This window comes from Dreissena polymorpha, chromosome 13 (assembly GCF_020536995.1).
Source record: "Dreissena polymorpha isolate Duluth1 chromosome 13, UMN_Dpol_1.0, whole genome shotgun sequence".
Lineage (NCBI taxonomy): Eukaryota > Metazoa > Mollusca > Bivalvia > Myida > Dreissenidae > Dreissena > Dreissena polymorpha.
Window position 1 is genome coordinate 3,629,856 of NC_068367.1, and position 20,605 is coordinate 3,650,460.

The 20,605-nt window shown below is 35.8% G+C and overlaps 1 protein-coding gene across 9 annotated transcripts in view; it reads left to right on the plus strand.

The window, feature by feature from the left end:
- Positions 1–11,965, plus strand: part of LOC127855469 (26S proteasome regulatory subunit 8) — a 34,058-nt gene extending 22,093 nt beyond the window's left edge. For all 9 annotated transcript variants that reach the window (XM_052391049.1, XM_052391051.1, XM_052391052.1 and 6 more), the window contains 6 exons: positions 2,333–2,409; positions 7,590–7,666; positions 8,312–8,410; positions 9,122–9,232; positions 9,547–9,633; positions 11,131–11,965. In XM_052391049.1, coding sequence (XP_052247009.1) covers positions 2,333–2,409; positions 7,590–7,666; positions 8,312–8,410; positions 9,122–9,232; positions 9,547–9,633; positions 11,131–11,184 — 505 coding nt within the window. In that variant the 3' untranslated portion in view covers positions 11,185–11,965. The remainder of the gene's footprint in view (positions 1–2,332; positions 2,410–7,589; positions 7,667–8,311; positions 8,411–9,121; positions 9,233–9,546; positions 9,634–11,130) is intronic.
- Positions 11,966–20,605: the final 8,640 nt, after the last annotated feature.

Here is a 20,605-nt window from a genome sequence, read left to right on the forward strand (position 1 = left end):
GCTTATTTTATAAATACTTTTGCAATATTGAAGATAGCAACTTGATATTTGGCATGCATGTGCATCTCATGGAGCTGCACATTTTGAGTGGTGAAAGGTCAAGGTCATCCTTCAAGGTCAGAGGTCAAATATATGTGGCCCAAATCGCTTATTTTATGAATTCTTTTGCAATATTGAAGATAGCAACTTGATATTTGGCATGCATGTGTATCTCATGGAGCTGCACATTTTGAGTGGTGAAAGGTCAAGGTCATTCTTCACAAGGTCAAGGTCATCCTACAAGGTCGAACATCATATTTTCACAAACACATGTTGTTCTCTATATGTTTATAGTGGCAGTTTTCCCAATTTGGCTATAGAGAAAACTTGTAAACACTCTACAAGTCACAATTTTTTGCCCAATCATCATGAAAGTTGGTCAAAACATTGGTTTTATTGATAACTCAGACGAGTTTGAAAATGGTCGGGATTGGTGAAAAAACATGGCCGCCAGTGGGAGTGGCATTTTTCTCTATATAGTAAAAACATGTGAACACAGTAGAAGTCACATTTTTGGCCCAATGTTCATGAAATTTGCTCAGAACATTCATTCCCTTGATACGAGAGTTGAGTTAAAAAATGGTTCCGGTCAGTTGAATTACATGGCTGCTGGTAGTGGGGCAGTTTTCTCATTATGCCCCCCCCCTCCCAAGAAGAGGGGGTATATTGTTTCGCTCATGTCGGTCCGTCCGTGCACTAGATGGTTTCCAGAAGATAAATCAAGAGCGCTTATGCCAAGGTTCATGAATCTTCCTAGGTACATTGATTATGACTCGCAGATGACGCCTTTGGATTTTCAGGTCACTAGGTCAAAGGTCAAGGTCACGATGACCGGAAATAGTAAAATGGTTTCCAGATGATAACTCAAGAACGCTTATGCCTAGGTTCATGAAACTTCATAGATACATTGATCATGACACGCAGATGACCTCTATTAATTTTCAGGTCATTAGGTCAAAGGTCAAGGTCACAGTGACCCAATGCAGTAAAATGGTCTCTGGATGATAACTCAAGAACACTTATGCCTAGGATCATGAAACTTTATAGATACATTGATAATGACTCACAGATAACCCCTATTGATTTTCTGGTCACAAGGTCAAAGGTCAAGATCACGATGACCCGAAATAGTAAAATGGTTTCCCGATGATAACTCAAGAACACTTAGGCCTAGGATCATGAAACTTCATTGGTACATTTATCATGACTCGCAGATGACTCTATTAATTTTCAGGTCACTAGGTCAAAGGTCAAGTTGACCCGAAATAGTAAAATGGTTTCCAGATGATAACTCAAGAACGCTTATGCCAAGGATCATGAAACTTCATAGGTGCATTGATCATGACTTTCAGATTACCCCTATTGATTTTCAGGTCACTATGTCAAAGGTCAAGGTCACGATGACCCGAAATAGTAAAAGGGTTTCCGTGTGATAACTCAAGAACGCTTAGGCCTAGGATCATGAAACTTCATAGGAACATTGATCATGACTGGAAGATGACCCCGATTGATTTTGAGGTCACTAGGTCAAAGGTCACGGTGACCTGAAATAGTAAAATGGTTTCTGGATGATAACTCAAGAACGCTTATGCCTAGGTTCATGAAACTTCATAGGTATATTGATCATGACTTGCAGATGACCCCTATTGATTATCAGGTCATAGGTCAAAGGTCAAGGTCACAGTGCCATAAAACGTATTCACACAAGGGCTGTCAAGGTCACGGTGAATCAACGTAAAAAAATGGTTTCCGGATAATAACTCAAGATTGCTCACGCCTAGGATCATGAAACTTTATAGGTACATTGATCATGACTCGCAGATGAAATAATGATGAAACTTGACCAGGATGTTTGTCTGACAATATCTAGGTCAAGTTTGACATTTGGTAAAGATTGAATGAACCGACTCCTCTCAGGTGAGCGAAGGAGGGCCATCTTGGCCCTCTTGTTGATATTTGCAAGCATTTGCATTGTGCTCTCAAAACTGAGTGATTCATATACAAGACAAATCTTTATGCTTTGGTTGTCGAGGTCATATTGATTCAACATGTATGCTTTCACATTTTTTGTGTGAAAATGAATGCTTTTAATGATTTGAAATTTTAACAAACGCATTTCTATGATTTATTATATATTTACAACTTAATCGTCAATTTTACTTTGCTTACGTTATGTACAAATCCTTTTAATTTTTTTTAAAGAAATGTGTATTTTTTTCCTAATATGTTTTTTTTCTTCACTTTTGTTTCCTCACAATAAGAAATTAAGCTTTTGTAATATGTTCTGTTTCAGAGAGCATGCTCCATCCATTATTTTCATGGATGAAATAGATTCTATAGGATCATCACGCTTAGAAAGTGGATCTGGAGGTGAGAATTCTATTTAATCAGCATCTTGCTTAAATCAGTTATAGGACATACCATTCAAGTTAAGCCCCAGTTATGCCTCTGTAATCGTATAAATAAACAAGGAGTCATGATGTCTAATAATGAGACCATTAACCCTTTGCATGCTGGGAAATTTGTCGTCTACTAAAATGTCGTCTGCTGAATTTCTAAAATTAGCACTTTCTTCAGGCTGTCAGGCGGTCATACTTTTTCCTACTTTTTCCTACTATTTCCTACTTTTTCATCAGGATCCTACTTTTTCCTTTTTTTTTACCAAATCTTCCTACTATTCCTACTTTTTCATTTTAAATTGAGAATATTTTTTTTAAAGAGTTTATTTAGTAAACTTGCAGGATGAATGAATCAATGGCATGACTGTATCCCTGGTAATGTGCATTCATCTAGATGAGACCTGACAATTAACCCATGCTGACTGTCTTCTAGCACCTCTTCAGGAAGCATAAATATTTATTTCTTATGTAACTTTTGAAAATTGACATTTTTTTTAAGTAACAATAGTGCCTTGTTTACTTCCTTAGCATTTGTACACTGCAGACTTCACATACCTTACACAGTTCCCGGTGATGCAAGAGCTGAGGGCACCCATTGTTTATTCCAGTTTTATTTTGTCTCTATTGACAACAATTTGACCAAACCTTATGCATATTTACATGATATTGCTGTTTGGAATGTAGAGATATAGAGATACCATGTATTGTATGAGTGGTTATGAAATATGGAATTTATTACACAAGTTATTGGAAAAAGATAAAACTGATGCTTTGCTGAGTTTTCATCATTTACAAATATAATGTAATAAATTCTGTATTACATGACAACAGATATGATGTTCTATTGATATCATAGGTACATCATGTTTAGTAATTAAAGATAAATGCACAGAGCCTAAATGTCCCGATACATTTTTATGCTCCCGGTAGGGTGGCATATAGCAGTTTGTTTTTTTTTCTTTTTCATAAAATTTCATATAGCAGTTGTACTGTCAGTCCGTTTGTCTGTCTGTCTGTCTGTCTGTCTGTGTGTCTGTCCGAAAACTTTAATATGGGCCATAACTTTTGCAATATTGAAGATAGCAACTTGATATTTGGCATGCATGTGTATATCATGGAGCTGAACATTTTGAGTGGTGAAAGGTGAAGGTCATCCTTCAAGGTCAAAAGTAAAAAAGTACAATCCAAGGGAAGTAATAAGCTTTAAAAGGGAGATATTTTCTAAACCTGCCAAATGATATATTGAAATTTTATTTCAAAGCGGCGCAATAGTGGGCATTGTGTTTCTGACAAACACAATTCTTGTCTAATGATGCCATAGCTAGTGAGGTAACTTTAAGGTGATACAGCGTAGTATTAAAATTATTTAACGGCATTATTACACTCCGGCGAAGTAATCAATAATGTAAAAACCATTATTTGAAACTGGAATAAACAATGTAGTGCAACTGTTTCATTGCCCAATCAATGATGTCATAAAAGATGTCAGGTGATAAGGTCCTATCTCCAGTTGCATAATCTGCTCTGCAATGACCAGTCATTTTGAATGTAACTTAAGTTATTATAACTGCACCCTATTGTCAATTTAAAGGTTTCACAATGTAGCTGTAGCAGAGCATTGACACTGCTTTATATACTAGTATTAATCTTGTACAACAAGTTGGTGTATCACTAAATAAATTTGGTCTTCTGCTTAAGGATATAACATGCACAATATATTACCATTTTTATATCCATACACAGAAGACCTCAAACCACTTAATTATTTGATGAGACACCAAAATGAACAGCATCTTATTATACTTCTTTATCAGGGTAGCTTTGCTTGAAACTTAATTATCATAGATACACTAAGTGCTAAAATGCCTAGTGGGAAAACAAAGTTTATCCCTTCATGGATGGAGAAGTTGGACAACAGTGGAAAAACACTTGGATCATGGTGCAAGAGAGATACCAGCAATGAGTTTGCAAGATATTTTACTGTCTAAATGAAGTCCATCTTGTTGTAATTCTGGTGCTAATCAACTGATAAGTCATGCAAATGGATAAAAACACAAGGAAAACATGAAATACATGCATGATTATTCACAAAAGCTTGGAAGTGCCCCAAAGCCAAGCAGCTCTCAGGGTGGTGGGGATAAATCTATCTGTATGCAAGTGCAACCATCACACAAGGAACAGATACAAAAGGCTGAAATCTTCTGGGCCCTTAAGGTAGCTTCAAGTGGGTATCCATACAGAACATGTGATGGCACTCCTGATCTGTTTCAAGCTATGTTTCCTGGACCTGTGTCTAAAAAATTAGTATTATGTATTTCTACTTATGAGGGAAAAGTTCCTACTTTTTCCTACTTTTTTCCTACTTTTCTTGCAAAAGTAGTTCCTATTTTTTCATACTTTTTGAAAAAAGGTCACTTGACAGCCTGAACTTTCTTCCATTTTTAGCTCATCTATTTTTTGAAAAAAACTTATGAGCTATTGTCATCACCTTGGCGTCGGTGTCGGCGTCCGGTTAAGTTTTGCATTTAGGTCCACTTTTCTCAGAAAGTATCAATGCTATTGCATTCAAACTTGGTACACTTACTTACTATCACGAGGGGACTGGGCAGGCAAAGTTAGATAACTCTGGCGTGCATTTTGACTGAATTATGTGCCCTTTTTATACTTAGAAAATTGAAAATTTTGGTTAAGTTTTGCGTTTAGGTCCACTTTTTTCAGAAAGTATCAATGCTATTGCATTCAAACTTGGTACACTTACTTACTATCATCAGGGGACTGGGCAGGCAAAGTTACATAACTCTGGTGTGCATTTTGACAGAATTATGTGCCCTTTTTATACTAAGAAAATTGAAAATTTTGGTTAAGTTTTGTGTTTAGGTCCATTTTATTCCTTAAGTATCAAAGCTATTGCTTTCATGCTTGCAACACTTACTAACTATCATAAGGGGACTGTGCAGGCAAAGTAATGTAACTCTGACTGGCATTTTGACAGAATTATGTGCCCTTTTTATACTTAGAAAATTGAAAATTTGGTTAAGTTTTGTGTTTAGGTCCCAGGGGACAAAAATTCCACTCGTCCACTCGTATTGACGAGTTAAATCTTGAAAGGACGAGTGAATTTCCCTAAAGCTCTCGTCCTACAGGACGAGTGAAAAAAAACTGATGTTAAAATATGTATTTTCTGACCAGTAAGACTCTTTTTCATTAAATAAAATCATTTCTTAAAGCATGTCTATTCCGAAAGTAGAACGATAATGAACCAGAAATCGTAATTGAAAATTTCATACAGCAGCTGCGCGTTGTTATGCGAGACTGTGTCCCGAGTAAATATTGGCTTTTTGGTGTAAACTTTGCGCGTCCATGTTGACATGGAACCATCTGACTTCATTCACTGTAAGTATTGATTTTTTTAAAGAATTATTTTACTGCGAAGTACGGTTTTAAACCAGTCTGAATTTCATCTGAAAAATGTCTGACATACGAGCGTTCTTTAAAAGGGGCACGAGCGATGTTCAACCATCCAAAATGGAAAGCACTCAAGCATTAGAAAAAGGAAAAAAACAAATTTGTCTTCATTTATTTATTTTGTGTTCCTCATAAATAAAGTAAGTTAACATTTCTTCTGTGATCAGCTGGCATGAATAACTAAGTAAGCAGCAGTTTAGCAGTGATATAGGAAACATTGTTAGTCATATCAGTCCTTTGCAATCTTTCTTTCACACATATTTGAAGGACAAGTGCATGTGTTTGCAGGACGAGTGAAAATTTTAATGCACTTGTCCTGCAGGACGAGTGCAATTTATAAATATTTTTGTCCCCTGGGTCCACTTTATTCCTACAGTATCAAGGCTATTGCTTTCAAACTTCAAATACTTTCATGCTATCATGAGGTTACTGTACCTGGCAAGTTGAATTTTACCTTGACCTTTTAATGACCTTGACTCCCCCCCCCCCCCCCGAATCCCCTCCCCCCCCTATTTTTTTATTTATTTTTTTTTTTTGTTTAAGATCATCTCACAAATGACCACCACACACTCACACTATTCCCCCCCCCCTCCAATTTTTTTTTATATTGGTTTAAAAACACAACTATTTATTTTTATTATTTTATGTTTGAAATACCGTCAAACCATCGCACCAAAGAATCCCCCCCACCCCCCCTTTCCCCACCCGAATCCCCCCTAAAAATTTTTTTTTTTGTAAGATCATCTCACAAATTACCACCACACCCTCACACTATACCCCCATCCCCCCCCCCCCCCCCCCCCCCCCCCCCCATCTCACCCCCCAATTTTATTTTTTTTTGAAACGGTTAAAGAACACAAATATTTTTTTTTATTATTTTATGTTTGAAATACCGTCCAACCATCGCACCCAAGAATCCCTTCCTCCCCCCTCCCCCGATTTTTTTTTTTTTGCATTTTTTTTCGCATTTTTGGAAGATAATGTAATAAATGTCCACACCCCCACACTATTCACCCCTCTTCACTCCACCCCTCCCTCCTTTGTGATTGAAAATGAGAGTCTGTTCACCTTTAAAAAGAAAATAGATGAGCGGTCTGCACCCGCAAGGCGGTGCTCTTGTTTTTCAAAGAATACTATCAGAATAGCAAAACTGTTTTGATCCTGATGAGGTGCCACTTTCTGTGGTGTCTCATCTGGATCCTAACTGTTTGCAAAGGCCTTTAAAATTCGGTTCCAGTGCTGAAAGGGTAATACCATGCGTGACTATAGCTGGCAGCGTAGCACCTGATCAGACGGTGACTATGCCATAATACCCATGTTCACAGCTTATTTTCTGCAACCCAATACATATATAAGTATAAGCCCAAAGTTTTCAGTTTTATTGAATGTATGGATGGGGGGGGGGATTTATCAATGAAATAGTGTACAGTTTGAGGAAACATGAAGAAAAATTCAATTCCTTAACTTTTTTTTATTGTTCCAGATCCTCTTAGGTGCTTCAAAATGAAATATCGACCATTTAAATCTCACTGAAACTTAAAGAAATATTGTTCACAGGTGTGACATCATATCATCCTTACAATCAGGAATCTCATTTATCCCAAAGTTGACAGCACAGTACTGATTGTTGTACTGTCATTAAAGAATTTGAGCAGGTTAATTCATGTTTGTCCGTCTGTTCCTCAGGTGACAGTGAAGTGCAGAGGACTATGTTAGAGCTTCTGAATCAACTCGATGGCTTTGAACCAAAACAAAATATCAAGGTCTGTTGATCTCATTCTATACCAAGTGCAACGTATCATTCCGGCTTCTTTTGAGCTGAATTTTTTGTTTTTCTTTGGTCTGGTGCATATGAAGACATTAATCTGCGAGCTCAAACATACAGTAACACAAATCAGAAAACACACATTTGCTATACATGTGTCTTGTTCTGTGAAAATTTGGCAAAATGCATGTGCGTAAAGTGTTGTCCCAGATTAGCCTGTGCAGTCTGCACAGGCAAATCAGGGACGACACTTTCCGCTTTTATGGTATTTTTAGTTTCAAGGAAGTCCCTCCTTGCAAAAAATCAAGTTAAAGCGAAAAGTGTTGTCCCTGATTAAAGCTGGGACGACACTTTACACACATGCATTAAGCCCAGTTTTCTCAGAACAAGGCTCATATATAGATAAGCTAAGTGATTAAGCAGTTGTCTCCAGACTATGCCAAATTAAGACCCTGCCACAGTTTATCAGGCACATTCCTTAGACAATAATTATTATTACTTGGGACCATGAAAATGATAAAAGCCTGCATACATGAAACCAAGATTCTAAACTAGCCTGGTTCAAAACTTCATAGTGCAGGGTGTTCGCATATTTTTATCACTGGTATGTTAATAAGTTATAAAAAGATTGTTTTTTTGTTAGGTAATCATGGCCACTAACAGAATAGACATCCTGGATTCAGCCTTGCTCCGTCCTGGCCGCATAGACAGAAAAATCGAGTTCCCACCACCCAATGAGGAGGTAGTATAATATTCCGATGTTCTATGTTATGTTTATAAGCCTTGCTGTGGAAAAATGGGGCTTAATGCATTTGTGTAAAGTGTGGTCCCAGATTAGCCTGTGCAAACTGCCAAAATCCAGATTAAGAAAAAAGTGTGTCTTGATGAGCCTATGGGGACTACAGATGATATCCTTTACCTTCACTGTGTGCAGAAAATAAATGCTCTCTTGCATTCAGCAGTAAACAATCACTATTCTGAAGCAGCTGGGTCTGCTTGGAATTGCTGGAAAAAAAAGTTATGAAAGTACAAAAGCTGCAATTGTTAAGAGAATTTTGCGCCTCACGTGGGCGTTTGTTTACATCTTGAAAGATACTCTTTAATTGGCTATCAATGAACTCTTATCTATTTTTAGCATTTTCTGCAGAACATTTTCTTTATTTCCATTTACATTAACCATTTAAGTGTGAAGATGAAGGAGGTTTTAAGTTTACATTTTAAAACATTCTTCATGGATTTCACCTTCTGGGATCATCATTAGATGTATTTAACTGGCCTTTTGCAATTGTTCACTTGCAAATACGAGTGGGCGTATAATTTTACTCCTTGCAATATGATAAAAAAAATGTTGTTTAAACAACCAATTGCATTTAAAATTATAATTAATTTCATGAAAATGTGTAGTTCTTAGCTCAATATGGTTTATTTGATGTGTTTATTAAAACACTTCCAGGCCCGTTTGGACATCTTGAAGATCCACTCCCGCAAGATGAACCTGACCCGAGGCATTAATCTCCGCAAGATTGCTGAAATGATGCCTGGGGCCTCAGGGGCTGAGGTCAAGGTGGGGACATTATATCATAGATATAGGGGTGTTGTTCACAAAGCATCATGTTGAACAATTGTTTTTATCCTGAAATGAAGAAAGTTTTTTTATGCAGTGCTCCATCAAGAAGCTCTTGCAAAGTACTTGACATTGAATGTCTTTGTTAAATTAAGATCTTTTTCTGTTTGTTAGTTCAGAAAATTTAAAATGGAGTTGTCATTTGGGCAATGTTAAAATCACATGGCCGGAGCCCAATCAGCAAGTGCATCCAACCATTTCTGTAAATTTTGGAATACATAAAACATCATTGTCACCCATTGTTTTGCCTGCAGGGTGTGTGTACTGAAGCTGGGATGTACGCTCTCAGAGAACGCAGGGTTCATGTCACTCAGGAAGACTTCGAACTGGCTGTAGCCAAGGTAATTGCCAATGGTCCTCAGACTGTTTGTGGGCTGTGAATTATAAGCAGTAGATGGGGTAAAATTTTGCATCATTTTCCATTAAAAGCGGAAGTATTCAAATAATAATACTTTCAACAGTTTTTCAGGTAATAATGTAATCCTGGGATATCAATTTTCAAAAGAACTACTTTTATTTTATTAGCTCGGCTGTTTTCGGAGAAAAACAGAGGTATTGTCATAGCCAGCTTGCCGTCAGCTCTCCGCCGTAGGCGTCATGCTAAAACCAATTAACATTGGCTCTAAAATAAAAGTGCTTCCACCTACAACTTTGAAACTTCATATGTAGATGCACCTAGATGAGTTCTACATGCCACACCCAATTTTGGGTCACTAGGTCAAAGGTCAAGGTCACTGTGATGTCAAAGGTCAAGGTCACTGTGACTTCTAAAAAAAAAAATTCTGACAAGCTTTTGCAGCCGAGCGTTGGCACCCGTTATGCGGTGCTCTTGTTAGAAAATCTAATGATGCAGGTTAATTGATATTTTGTGAAGTTGTTTTACTTTTTATGCCTCCGGATCGAAAGATTGGGGGTGTATTGTTTTTGGCCTGTCTGTCATTGTATGTGTCCGTGTGTGTGTCCCAAAACTTTAACCTTCTTCATATCTTTTGCAATATTGAACGTAGCAACTTGATATTTGGCATGCATGTGTATCTTATGGAGCTGCACATTTTGAGTGGTGAAAGTCAAGGGTATCCTTCAAGGTCAAAGGTCAAAAAAATACATTCAAAGCGGCACTTTAAGGGGCATTGTGTTTCTGACAAACACATCTCTTGTTGTTTTGAAAATGTCTCATGAGATATTTTTTCCATTTATATGGGAAGAAACCTTATTTTGGCTTAAAAATGATGGATGGGGACACCTGTAGTCAGACGTTTCAACTGATAATCTTTAATGTCACCCTGTATTGTTCATATTGACATGGTAACATTCTTGGGGGCAGATAAGTTGCAGTTACAGCGGGCATGAATTTGTCATAAATTCTTCGTAGCCCATGTTGTTATTGAAGTTATATTTCATGCTGGAAATTATTAACAATAATGAAGGATGTTTTGTATTTTGAAAGCTGATTTTTTAAGCACAGTTTTCACAATCATGTTGCATATAACTCTTTAAAGTGTTAATGTTTTGAACAATGCTCAGTTTAGCTCAATCTTGATCCCCCAGATAACCCTTTCATTATTATGGCAGCCTATTAATGTCATCTGTTTTTTACCACAAAAGTTAAAACTCATTCCCAGCTATGGTAGAATGATTAATTTCTGTATATTTCAAATCACAAATATTCCAATGTGTACTTCAGAAAAAAGTTAATGAAATACACATGCTTCTACTTATGAAAACGTTTGATGTGCTGAATGTGATTTGGAAGTTCATATTGGACAATTTAATGTTATTGGCATTTATGAAAGCATTAATTACATAAAATTGACAATATGTTGTTTTTCTGCTTTCAGATTATGTTGAAGGATTCTGAGAAGAATTTCTCAATCAAGAAACAGTGGAAGTAGTGAACGACATTCACAGCAGGGTGATTAACAAAACAGTCTCTGACCAGTCTCTGATTTGTACAATACATGGATTTGTGTTGACTTCTAGGCAGATTAAAGTTAATTTTGCATTTAATACAATAAGTTAGCTGCTCAAGTGAGACATATGAGATTGTTTTCTATAAAATAATGGTTTCTGATATCAAAGGAAATACACATACATCTTAAAGGTGTACGATTATTGATATAATTATTTCAACTCTAAAATATGTCAACTTTATGCATCAGAGGCAAAATGTTTAATTCATTCAGCAATTGTCAGAAAAGTTTATGATTAAATAACAAATGTTTATTATGCCCCCGGTAGGAGGGCATATAGTGAACGGACTGTTTATCCGTCTTTCTGTCACACTTTGCGTTTAGGTTTCGAAAAATGCTCATAACTTCCATGTCCCTTGAGATGTAACCTTCATATTTGGTATGCTTGTGTATATGGACAAGGCCTTTCCATACGCACACAAATTTTGACCCCTGTGACCTTGACCTTGAACTTAAGGTCCGTGTTTAGGTTTCGAAATCTGCGTTTAGGTTTAGAAAAAAGCTCATAACTTCTATCAAGCGTTTATAGGGGGATACTACATTCGGATTAGGAGCAGTGGACCCAGTCTCTTATGGATTTCAGAGTTCAATTTGTGCTATTTGGAAGAAATACTGTTCTCATTCTTTATTGCATATTATTTTATGCTCATTGTACAATTATATTTATCATTTTTCGATTAAAATTCCCGAGGAATTTAAAGAATCTTTGTCTCACTTTTTTCCGTCCCAAACACACAAAGATTAGACATAGTATATCCTATAAGTTGATGCTGCAGTATCTGGAATGAAACAAAGACGGACATAGTATAATCATTATGACGTGTTTCATGAGCTTTACTTATAGTTTGAAGATAAAAAGAATTTTTGATTAATTGAACTCAGTTTTTTCTGTAGCATTCATAAATGCAAACTGAGGTGTGTAGGAGACTCGGCATAAAAATATTGTTTAAATAAACTATTGATTGAAGTACTTTCAATATCCAAACAGAAGACATAGAATACATCGTAGGTGGCTCAATGCTGGGAAGGAGAGTATTAAAGGGGCCATTTCACGTTTTGGTAAATTTACAAAATAAAAAAGTTTCAGATTTGCAAATTTCCGTTGTAGTTACGATATTTGTGAGGTAGTAAGGATATTTGTGAGGAAACAGTAATACTGAACATTTACCATGCTCTCAAATATACATTATATGCATCTTTTGAAGATTTAAAAACCTGAAAATTATAAAGCACTGCAATGTGAAACGATTGCAGAATTTGGAGAGTTCTGTTGTTGTCATTATATTTTGTGATACTACGTGGATTGCTTGTATAAAGCATAAAATACATCACTCATGGTATGAGCATAAATGTCCGAATGGTCTTTGCGATGGACTTTTACTCCAAGGGTCATTTGAGGGTTACTTTTTTTCTTTTTTAAATTTTAGTCTTGTTTTTTTTTACTGAAACTTTTTAGATCCAATTCTAACATTTATCAAAATAAAGCATTTAATGACAAAATTCAATATATGCCAAAATCTGTGAAAGGTCCCTTTAATTCAACTTAAGTTAACCTTACGGTTTATATGAGTCTATTTAACTTCTTTTTTGCCCAATAATTCATATCAGAAATAAATTAATGTTTTTGTACAGATTATAGGCTTTAATGGAATATGCTATGAGAGTAAATACCATTTATTTTAAGAATGAAGTGCACAAGTTGAGCTTTTGTGATTGTTTATATATAGTGTCTCTTGACATGTGACGTGCGCAAAGCGTCCTTAACTTGTAGCGTGTCTAGTGGGAACAATTTTGGCACAATCTTGGTGAAACTTTGTCAGAATGTTACCTTGACAATATCTAGGTTATGTTCGAATCTTGGTCAATGGTAGCCAATTGTATAAATATGGATAAATTTAGCCAATCCAATTGATAACATTTTTCAGATAAAGGTAACCAAAGTCAAATACCTTGGCTGAATCTTATCCAAAACTTACATAAAACGTGCAACTGTTTGAATATCTATACAATATATTTTTATACAATCACTAATCAAAAAGATATCCTAAAATTGAAGATAACCAAACGTTATCTGTTGGTAAAAGATATCCAGATTTATACAATTGGCTACACTCACTTTATTCCTACAGTATCAAAGCTATTGCTTTCATACTTGCAACACTTATTAACTATCATAAGGGGACTGTGCAGACAAAGTTATGTAACTCTGACTGGCATTTGGACGGAATTATGGGCCCTTTATACTTAGAAAATTGAAAATTTGGTTAAGTTTTGTGTTTTAGTCCACTTTATCCCTAAAGTATCATAGATAGTGCTTTCATACTTGGAACACTCGCAAACTATCATAAGGGTACAGTATAAGGACAAGTTGCATAACTCTGGTTGTCATTTTTACGGAATTATGGCCTTTTTTTGACTTAGTAACTTTGAATATATGGTTAAATTTTGTTTTTCGATCCACTTTACTTTTAAAGTATCAAGGCTATTGCTTTCAAACTTCAAATACTTTCATGCTATCATGAGGTTACTGTACCTGGCAAGTTGAATTTTACCTTGACCTTTGAATGACATTGACTCTCAAGGTCAAATTATTAAATTTTGCTAATACTGCCATAACTTCTTTATTTATGATTAGATTTGATTGATACTTTGACAAAACTACTCTTACCTGACATACCACAATAGACTCCACCCAAACCATCCCCCGTGCCCCCCCCCGAATCCCCCCCCCCCCTATTTTTTTTATTTTTTTTTTTTTAAGATCATCTCACAAATGACCACCACACCCTCACACTATACCCCCCGCCCCCAAATTATTTTTTTTTGAAACGGTTAAAAAACACAAATATTTATTATTTCCTTTTTAAAATACCGTCCAACCATCGCACCCAAGAATCCCCCCCCCCCCCCCCGAATTTTTTTTTCCACCATTTTCTTTCGCATTTTTGGAAGATAATGTAATATATGTCCACACACCCACACTATACACCCCTCTTCACTCAACCCCTCCCTCCTTTGTGATTGAAATTGAGAGTCCCTTCACCTTTAAAAAGAAAATAGATGAGCGGCCTGCACCCGCAAGGCGGTGCTCTTGTTTTATATCGTACGCATCAATCTGGTTTCTGAGCATTCTTACTTTTGTATAGGACACATAGTACTAAAATATTACATCAATGAACATTATGTTTACCAAACAAATCTGCAAAATTCAAGAAACCTTTCGTCTGCACTTTTCCTTTCGTCACAAAAACGGTGCGTACATAACGTGACCTTGTTTTGCTTTCGAAAAAAGAAACAGTTGTAAACATTGACACACATCAACAAAAACATGAATCGACTTAACAATGAAAGGCTTTTTGTATTCAATTCATAGAAAACTATCAATCTTAACATAAATAAAAGTATTTTGCAAAAAACTTTTAAGCTATCCGATACTCACTAAAATCCGCTATACACCATACCGATGTTTTAACTCGTTGTCGACTCGATAATAGCTTACAAACATTTACTGAGCCAAACAAATGTCTGTGCGTAGGTTGGCTACTTACAATAACAAAACCAAATAATTCGTGTATGTTCTAGTTTGTTGTCAAATGACCCACGTTCGATAGTTTAGATGCGTAGGGATTAAATTACGAGTGCGAAGTGTGATTTGAAACCACGCATCTAACTTTTCGGCTGTGGGTTATTCAACAACAAACTGTAAAGTACTTGAATTATTTCGATTCTAACACGGTTTTTACTAAAGATATATACAATGTATATTATTTTTCTTGTGTACTATTGTATCTGAAGTTCCGCCCATAAAAATAACTTTTGGCTGTTCTGTCAATCAGATCCGCAACTTACATTCATACTTATCAATCGGGACACCTCGGACAATCCGCCATATCGGCGATCGTCTCTCGGGTGTATTTGGTGGAAGGATATGTCTAACGCCTCTAGGCGGAAGATATTACACCGAAAATATAGTTCGGGTTACACACCATTAAATTTGCACTAAATTAACTGATAATATAGATATAGAAGGACCAATGTTATTGTTAAACATTAGTTGTCATTTCATACAAATATTCAAATGTTAATTAAATGTTTAGAAAGCCAATTAGTTGTTTCTTGAAGTATAAACAATACCATTATTCAAGCTTAAAGAACCAGTATTTCTTATTATTGCATTAATTACCGGTACAACATTGCGGATGTTTTGCAGGGCGACAAACTTTGAGATTTAATTCATATGTTTAGGTTCTATACCATAAACAATCGTTCAACACTGTACAGTGCTTCAGGGAAAACTCTTCGGTGTAATATAAGAAATAGTAAACTCCACTTAGATCCCCCCCCCCCCCAAAAAAAACAACATTATAGTGACAAGCCAGGCAGTCACAAACTGTATACAGACAAAAGCCATATGGCCCTCAGTGGGGTTTACTATTACCAGTATTGAGACACCTAAAGGATTTTGCAGGATGGAATAAGTGGAGAGCTTGATTGAATTTGAGAAACAATTCTTTCTGTGCATTTGATGATGGCAACCATACAGTCCTTCTGGCAGATATTTTTTATATTTTAGCCTAGGCAACTTAATTCCAGATGTTGTTATTCTGGCCAGACCGATACTCTTTAGCTGGGCAACCAAAAAACTAAATATGGTCAACTGTGCAGGCAACAATTGTAACTATAAGTGGCGCGACAGAGGCCGACGCGTATCCCCACGCCGCATGTTTGACCCAGTAAGCATTTAAATGAACCTGGTGGTGAATATAATGGATCAGCCCAGTTTAAGCCTTAAGTGTAAATTGGTTATTCCAATACTGTGGAGACACCAATAACACCTATAAACAAATTAAGAATACAGTTTTTATGCCCCAGGTAGGGTGGCTTATAGTTTTTGAATTGTCCGTCAGTCTGTCTGTCTGTCCTTCCGTCTGAAAACTTTAACATTGCCCTTACTTTTGCAATATTGAAGATAGCAACTTGATATTTGGCATGCATGTGCATCTCATGTAGCTGCACATTTTGAGTGGTGAAAGGTCAAGGTCATTCTTCAAGGTCAAATATATGGCTTCAAAGCGGCGCGATAGGGGGTATTGTGTTTCTGACAAACACATCTCTTAATTGTTTTTAAAGAAAAAACAAAGATTTAGTTGGAATTTAATAAGGCATCGTGTATTCATTTTAAAACTCAATTTTCCACAATATGAAACAACTTTTTAAAAGGCACCAATAAATGCTCCTCCATTCCCTATGCACGCTAAACCAAGAATCAGTTTTTTATAAGATAATCCTTCAAAATGGGCAAAAGTCAGGGGCAATAATGTCAAAATGCCCTTTAACAACTCTTGTGACATGCATCTGTAGTCTATTTTCTCTGTAATTTTTTTTACAGCGAAACACATAATGTCATCATCATAGATGTATAGCTCAGATTTCATTTTATACTATGTCAATATGTTATGTGGTCTTTTTTATACACAAAAAACCTGGATATTTATGAAAAAACACCATCTACCTGTAAAGAGAGATGGCATTTGTTCACCATTAACATTCATATATTCAGTAAATTGTAAGCAACAAACATGAAAAATTTAGTCCCCCAGTCATCGAGTTTTTAAAGAGTTCAACTTTGCTTAAGTAATAATGCATCAATGTTGATTCTAACAAAAAAGAGTAGTCATTTATGCCTATACAGTTCTGCTTTCCAGAAGAAAGGACGTCAAACACAAGCTTTAAACCATTTTTAATTCTAATTATTAAACAAGAGGGCCATGATGGCCCTGTATCACTCCACTGCTGAAAAAAAGGCTGAAACAAATATTCTCTGCATGTGCAAATACTTAAATATAGGCCCTATTTAAGCACATTTCACTTTTGTGACCTCCTGGGCAGGTCAAATTTAACCCCAGGGGCATAATTTGAGCAAACTTTGTAGAGGACTACTATATCTCACTACATACAAAATGTGGTAGCCCTAGGTCCTAGAGTTAAGGACAAGAATATTTTAAAAGTTTTCACAAAATAAGCAAGATATAAGTGTATATAATGTTCAATTTTGTGACCCGCGGGTCAGGAACAAATTTGACCCGGGGCAGGGTCCAAGTTAACCCAGAGGCATTATTTGAGCAAATTTGGTAGAGGTTTATTTTAGATGTCACTACATACCAAATTTGGTAGCCCTAAGCCCAATGGTTATGGACAAGATTGTTGAAGTTTTCACAAAATAGGCCTTATATAAGCAAATTTTCAATTTTGAGACCCCTGGGGCAGGGTCAAATTTGACCCCAGGGGCATAATTTGAACAAATTTGAAAGAGGTTCACCCCAAGAACATTCCTGAGAAATTTCATCAGAATTGGACCAGCAGTTTAGGAGAAGATGTTTAAAGGAAAAGTTAACGCGCGGATGGACGCACGCATGCACGACGAACACAGGACCATGCTGGTTTTTGGCCAATAGAGCTCAAAAGATATTCGGCGTATATCCTGATTTTGTAATATAGTACGAAAAATAATGTTTTTATTTGATTCTGTAGTAGAAACAAAGAAGAACCCTTTTCTTTTCAAAGTAAAAGTTTTATAATTATTTTTTTTATTCAATTTAATACATACAATGTATACATGCATATGATCATACAACAAAACGATTGTACAAAGCAATAAAGTTCAGACATGTTATACGAGATATGCTAATATATATTTAGTTTTTTGGTTTCCTCAAGATTAAGAAAAAAACAACAAAAAATTGGGTTAAAAAGTTTTTTCTTTGGTTGTTTGTGATAGGTGGGGTTTTTTTTAAGAGAAAAGAACAACAGAAGAACAGTTATGAAAAATGATGAGTTGTATAAAGTGGGAAGAAAGCATACTGGACTTGTGTGTTTTGTTGTATATTCACAATGATCTTATAAGATTGAAAAAAATATATACAAAAATATTTTAGAAAGATAAACTAACATTAGAGTGAAATGTATATAAGTGGACAAACATTATGAGAATTTTATCCGATTCCATTTTTGTTCAAAATTTTGTAATGTGTCATTACTGAGGGCTATTTCTTTCTCAATCAGGATTTTTAGTTTAAGACTATGGACAAAAACAATTAAAATTTGGTACTTGTTTTTTGTACTTCATGTTAAAGATAAAAGATGTTTAAAGGAAAAGTTAATGCGCGGACGGACACACGCACGACGAACACAGGACCATGACATAAGCCCCGCTGGTCTTTGGCCAGTGGAGCTAAAAAGATATTTGGCGTATATCCTGATTTTGTAATAAAGTACGAAAAATAACGTTTTTATTTTATTCTGTAGTAGAAACAAAGAAGAACCCTTTTCTTTTCAAAGTAAAAGTTTTACAATTATGATTCATTGCCAGGACATAATTATGGGCCTTTGTTTTTGACATCTGATATCTTGTGAAGCTAATAATGGTGCCATAATACGAATGATACATGACATGAAGTAAAACAAAACAAAATTACTGCATAAGTGTGTGTGAGATATAGAGAACTATCAAAAAACAATGAAAATTTTATTTGCATATTAAATACAACACACTTTGACAACAAAAAGTATTGTTTGTATAATCAATATGAACATAATCTAAGTTGCTGTTAATATGGGATCCCCACCAGGATTTGAACCTGGATTTCCTCTCCATATAGAAAGGTGTGTTAGCTTACACTATAAGGATGTTCCAATTAACAGCAATAATATTGGTTACACTTATTTCTGTCAACTATATTAATTGTTTAATTAAGTCTTGACACAAAATGTGTAAATACACGTTTTAAGCTTTTTAAAAACAATTTATTATTCATGAATTGTTTAAGGCAACTGTCACATTGATAATGACATGTATCATTAGGGCTCGCCTTAAAAGCCGCTCTGGATCAGGAACTCATGTTTTTTCACCAGCACTGAACCTGAAATCAGAAAAAGATTATTTAAAACCACTTTTTTTTTATAGAAACAATTAAATGCCTTTTTTTATTTCAATAGATTATTGATCCCCATAAAAATCTGGACACATAACCCAACAACTTGTTGAAAATGTGTTTGCTTATTCACATCTGTGAGTACATGTGACAGTGAGGCGGTAAGAAACTGCAACAACTAAATCAAAACAAATATTCAAATAACTACAATGTTATGTTTCTTATGCTAGCAATTAAGTAGCAAAGTAATGAGAATAACTAAATATGACATTTTGGGCTGCACAAACTATAAAGATCTACATAATGTTCAATGAACTTTATATACAAACAGGGCCGAGTTGCAACATTTTACAAGATAAAACGTTTGATTACTTGTACGGTAAGAAATAACACTTTTTAATTGATGTAACATGCATCAAAATAATCCCAAACAGTTTAAACAAACAAGAGGGCCATGATGGCCCTGAATCGCTCACCTGACTCATTAAGATCAGATGAAAGTTATGACCTCTATTGTCTACACAATGTTTTTCTATGATTTGACCTAGTTCCTGACTAGATGACCCAAATACAATCCCAATCCAGATTTCATCAAGATAAACATTCTGATCACAGTTCATAAATATTGGATGAAAACTGTGACCTCTATTGTCAACACAAGGTTTTTCTATTTATTTGACCTAGATTTTTACCCCAGATGACCCAAATACAATCCCACCCAGATTATATCAAGAATTCTGACCAAATTTCATAAAGGTTGGATGAAAACTGTGATCTCTAATGTCTACACAAGGTTTTTCTATTATTTGACCTAGTGACCTAGTTTTTGACCCCAGATGACCCAAATAAAATCCCAACCCAGATTTCATCAAGATAAACATTCTGACCAAATTTCATAAAGATTGGATGAAAACTGTGACCTCTATTGTCTACAGAAGGTTGTTCTATTGTTTGACCTAGTGACCTTGTTTTTGACCCCAGATGACCCAAATACAATCCCAAACCGGATTTCATCAAGATAAACATTTTGACCAAATTTCATCAAGATTGGATGCAAACTGTGACCTCTACTGTCTACACAAACAAATTGTTGACGGACGGACACACGCAGGCAAGCACAACGGACGCCGGACATCACATGATCACATAAGCTCACCGTGTCACTTCATGACAGGTGACCTAAAAATATGTGTCGGAAATAAACATGAACAGTTGTGGTTAAAATCCCATAGAAACAAGGGCTGTTTGTAAAACATGCATGCCCCCCTATATGGGCTATAAGTTGTAGTAGCAGCCATTGTGTGAATACGTTTTTTGTCACTGTGAATGGTGGTGGTGGTGGTGGTGGTGGTGGTGGTGGTGGTGGTGTTGTAGTAGTAGTAATAGTAGTAGTAGTAGTAGAAGTAGTAGTA